This window comes from Zerene cesonia, chromosome 13 (assembly GCF_012273895.1).
Source record: "Zerene cesonia ecotype Mississippi chromosome 13, Zerene_cesonia_1.1, whole genome shotgun sequence".
Lineage (NCBI taxonomy): Eukaryota > Metazoa > Arthropoda > Insecta > Lepidoptera > Pieridae > Zerene > Zerene cesonia.
The window spans coordinates 10,144,126-10,149,117 of record NC_052114.1 but is presented as its reverse complement, the minus strand read 5'-3'; the positions used below and the strand labels follow the sequence as shown (position 1 = coordinate 10,149,117).

The 4,992-nt window shown below is 37.9% G+C and overlaps 1 protein-coding gene across 1 annotated transcript in view; it reads right to left on the bottom strand.

The window, feature by feature from the left end:
• LOC119831347 overlaps positions 1–4,436 on the bottom strand; it is a 12,749-nt gene extending 8,313 nt beyond the window's left edge. The window contains exons 1-6 of the mRNA XM_038354651.1: positions 4,267–4,436; positions 4,026–4,189; positions 1,720–1,895; positions 1,014–1,182; positions 308–493; positions 8–22 (exon numbers count right to left, since the gene is read on the bottom strand). Of these exons, the coding sequence (XP_038210579.1) occupies positions 8–22; positions 308–493; positions 1,014–1,182; positions 1,720–1,895; positions 4,026–4,189; positions 4,267–4,324 (768 nt within the window). The 5' untranslated portion in view covers positions 4,325–4,436. The remainder of the gene's footprint in view (positions 1–7; positions 23–307; positions 494–1,013; positions 1,183–1,719; positions 1,896–4,025; positions 4,190–4,266) is intronic.
• Positions 4,437–4,992: the final 556 nt, after the last annotated feature.

Here is a 4,992-nt window from a genome sequence, read left to right as displayed (position 1 = left end):
CGATGACGCACGTGTTGCCCACCTGCCGAACCGTTTGTGGACTTATGTTACGCTCCGACATCAAAAACGTTCAAGGAATTATTTAAAAAACAAATCAATGAAATTTCAGTGATGGGGCAGCATTTTTTCCAGTGCCTAAGGGCGGCAGAAATTTAAATCCGGCCCTGCTTCCTATATAAAAAGATTTCAGCAAGACGTTTGATTCATTCGACAATGAAATGTTACTGATGCACCAAAACAACAATGAGAATGAGATCTCTGAAATTTACGATCACGAATACACATTAAATGGTAGTGGGTGGTGTACCTGCACGATCTCGTCCCCCTCGTGCACGTGGCCCGAGGCGTGCGCGGGCGAGCCGAAGCGGATGTGCGCGAGCTGGTGGTGGCCGCAGAAGGACGGCACCACCTGGAAGCCCAGCGCGCGCCCGCCCTGCTTCAGCGACACCGTGTCCACCCACGCCGGCTGCAGGATCATCGGGTCGGACACGTCCTAAAGGTCGTCATCTCGTTTGTCATGATTCATTATTTTTTGTCTATTTTCATAATATATGAGCCAAAAATTCAACTCAACGCAAACAAGACTAGATAAATAAATTAAATTCAACGATTGTTTGTATTTTTCCTAATTTTTCAACTGTTCATTATGTACTTAAAGGACGAGTAGAGATTTTTCCTCGCCCTTCCCAGTCCATTCCTTCTCTCCAGTCATCAATCCTTTTCTTATCCCTGTCTCCTTAACAGCTGGCAGAACATTTGCAGAGTCACTACCTCTGCTCTGTTAATGGGTGGTGGGGATCGCTTACCATCAGGCGAACCAGCACCTAAATTGGCCGCTTATAGCACACTAGCGGTCCACCCCGGCTTCACCCGTGGTACATATATAGCCTTACTCAATATATGGGCTATCGAACACTTAAAAATAATTCAAATCGGATCTGAAATTAGTGCGTTCAAACAAACAAACAAAAAAAACAAACTCTTCAGGTTTACAATTAGTATAGAGAAGGCACCTGTATGATGTAGTCAGCGGTGGCGGCAGCGGCGGCGGCGGCGGCGGCCACGGCGCGCGCGGGCTGCTCGGCGAAGCGGTCGCGCTGCGCGCACGTGGCCGCCTCCAGCGACAGCTTCAGCAGCGCCGCCTTGCGCTCCGCCAGCGGCGCGCCCGAGCACAGCGGCCACCTGCCGGGGGACCGACGTTTGGACGCAACCAAATAACCAACTAGCTACGTTTATTTAGCATTAGCTTTTGCCCAAGAATTCGGAGTAACTTAATAGATGTTAACCTTCCTTTTGAATCACTTTATTCACATTAAGAAACCCCGTCAAAATCTTCCGTAGTTTTAAAGATCTGCATACCTAGGGACAGACGCGGGAAGCGACTTTGCTTCATACTCTGTCTGTACGAGTATACCAAATTTTATCAAAATCCGTACAATTTTAGAAGTAAATAAAAGTGCTTTGCAACAGCACAATAACCCTTATTTACTAATTACATATGGTACACACGGTACATGTACCAAAAAAATTTTTTTTAACAATTCTTGTCTGTCTGGCCGTCTGTCTCTTTTTTCCGACGAAACCTTGACGACGACGAGATCAATTATGCGGGACTTTCAGTGGTAGATAGCTTATTTAATAAGGGGAAACTTAGTTAACTTTTATTTAAAATTTACCACGAAAACATTAGGATATTAAAAGTTAGAACATGGGACAAACCTATCCAACCAGCAAACCAGCGGCTTGACAGCTTGCACCGTCCGCGCGACATCTGCCAGCGAGTGCGTCTCGAGGCGCGTGTCGGCGTGGTGGCGCAGCGCGCGGGCCAGCGACGCGGCCGCGGCCGACACGCGCAGCGCGAGCTGCTGCACGCACTCGCGCGATATCTCATAGTGCTGAAACCGTGCATAACACCCTCATGTAACTTAAATGTAGAAGTCGAGCACGCTTCGGCACAAATTGGGCCAACTCGAACTGATCAAGGTACCACACCCCCACAGAAAACCAACGATGTCTGTCCTGTGGTTCTTATGCAACAACATTCCATAAATAAGGCAGAGCATATTTCACTGTGTATCAGAATCGGAACATTTTATAAAACAATTAAACCTTATAAAATTATAAATGACTGTTTGTTTAAAAGTGCTAATCTTGGGAATTACTAGTTCCAACTGAAAAATTCTTATTATGTTGCATTTAACTATTATAGGTTAGGATTAATTGATAAAGGCTATATAACATCATGTGACCGCCTCCTTGGTAGTGGTTAACTCGTGAGCGTTGAACCGAGGGGTCCTGGGTCGATTCCAGGTGGGGACACACAATAAAAAAAAGTCTTGTTTTGGCAGGACACAGAAGGCTATCACCTACTTGTCCATAAAATATCGATTAGTGAAACAGATGTATATCATCTGCCCCATATCCCAGTAGGGACTTCACTTTTTTATATAACACTAGCTGCTCGCCCCGGCTTCGCCCGTGGTACATATAAAGCTTAGCTTCTCCCTCAATACTTTTATTGTAGGGCATCTAAAACTGAAAGAATTCACAACGGACCAGTAGTTCCTGAGATTAGCACGTTCAAACAAACAAACGAACAAACTCTTCTTCTTTATAATATATAGCTGTCCAGTTGAATATCTGAATTATTGCGATTAGAGTTATATATTTGAGTTTAAATAATATCAATCAAACTAACTAACCCTTCAGCTTTATACTGGTTTGGATGTTTCAATAAAGATATGTTACGGAACCTTATTTTTTTCCAAAATAAAATATAGTCTGTTACTCGTGGATAATGTAGCTTTCGAATGGTGAAAGAATTTTTAAAATCGATCCAGTAGTTTTTGAACCTATTCATTACAACCAAACAAACAAACAAAGTTTTCCTCTTTATAATATTAGTGTAGATCATGAATGATATGAGTGAAAAAGCAGTGCACATATAGAGCAATAATATAACAATGCAACAGATGCAAATAAAAAATCCCGGTTTAATTAAAGAATCAATTTTACATCAAATGCTCAACAATAACATACAGTAACATTGCTATTTCATTATCTTTGCAGTATATTAAAATACTTTTAACATATGTGGATCTTATCGACAGATTCCTTGAAAAGTTTAGTACAGTGCTACATGGATCACTATGAATTAAATAACTACATTTTATAAAACATTTTTTGAAAACAAGTAATTGAGTGTATTTTTGTTGTTGTTATGATATTGCTCTACTTTTAATAATTTGATTTGTCACCTTTTAATTACTCAGACTACCTAAACAAAAGTATAATAACATAATCATAACCTCATCGCACACACACACTAACACTGTTTGAAAATAATTAGGCACATTACTACTTCAGACCTAATTTCTTTAAAATATAGATTTTATCCCTTTGGGAGCGTCATCTAAGTGCCTAAAGATCCTTGTAGCAGAATACTGTATGAAATATGGTTTATAAACCAAGAAAAATTGCTTGTTATTCTTTTTATATGCTTATATTTGTTGAAATATATTATGGACATTTAAAAGAATCAAACTCAAAGATTTATTTATTCAATAAGTCTTCCTATTCTTCTACTTCGTCTACTTCGTCTTCATACTTTTGAATTGTCATATGACACAGGCAGTTTATACAGAGAAGAGGTGGCAAGATACATTTTTGTATATAAATTCAAACATTAAGATATTTATTTTTAATAGAGGACGGCAAATATGTTATAAAGAGTGAATTAACGCATGGGCTTCATGATAAACATATTCAGAATGTTATTTGATACAACGAACAACTTTAACAGGACTTTACACTACATTTAAAAGGAAACATTAGGGCATAGCTTGAGTTCATATCTATTTTCTTAAAAAAGTTCAAACTTTTGTTGCTGTAAACAAAGATCAATTGGAAATGTTAATAAACATATTGTATAATTAAACACAAGTAAGGCTTCTTGAATGAGATTTAACTCAACAAATCGCATCACCAGATAACGATAGTATTACATAAAGTATAACAATACATACAAAGTTCCGTAAATGTTCCACAGCCTCTAGCAACAGCTCCTGGTGTCCAATGATCCTGATACCAAGATATTCAAGATCGTCACATCGTAGGGTCAATAGTTTAGTTCCATTTACACCTCTGCTTAATAGTTCTGGCGCATACTGTGCGACCATAGGCCCCAAACCTGCGTCAAAACATTGTTACATTATCAAAACTTACATGACTCACCGTTGAGGCGACAACACTATAAAAACTATTTACCCGACATCCATTCCGCTACTTGGTCTGGGGACCATTCTGCAATATTTAAAGGATTCATAGCACTGTCAAGTTGTTTTTCGTATGCTGCCGTTGTATTTAGAACACATTTTTTTGTAAAAAAAATAAGCGAATATTTATCAGCAACAGTTTCTCAGCCGACCTGTGTTTATTGTCAATGTCATTACCGTGACATTCAGTCACTAATGTCACACGATTTCTCACAGATTATATGTATGTCAAAGAACAATTCTGAAAATGCAAAATTTATATATTTTAAATATTGATAAAGCGTTGGAATTATCAATAATGTTAATAACTTATAAATAACAAACTCTTCGCATATTATAAATTATTGGCTTCAATAAATTGTGTGAATAAGTATTGTACATCAAATAACGTCTTTCTGCTGCGATAGATAGCGCTAGTGTCTTTATTTGTAGCTCTCCTAGACTTGAATGTTCATAGATTAAAATTGGATTGTAAAAATAATAAAATAAAATTAGCACAATTAACTCAATATATTTTAACTCAATAAACAACTGTTGTAAAACTTGATAATACTTATTTAGGAACGACTATTAGTTATTGTGCTTTGATGACATATCCTTGTTATATTTTTAATGCTTAACTTTCTAAATAAATGCTTAAATTTCTAATATTTATTTAACCGAATTAAAAAATGGAAGTTATTATTTCTGCTGTTTTTTTTTTGGCTCTCGATTTTAA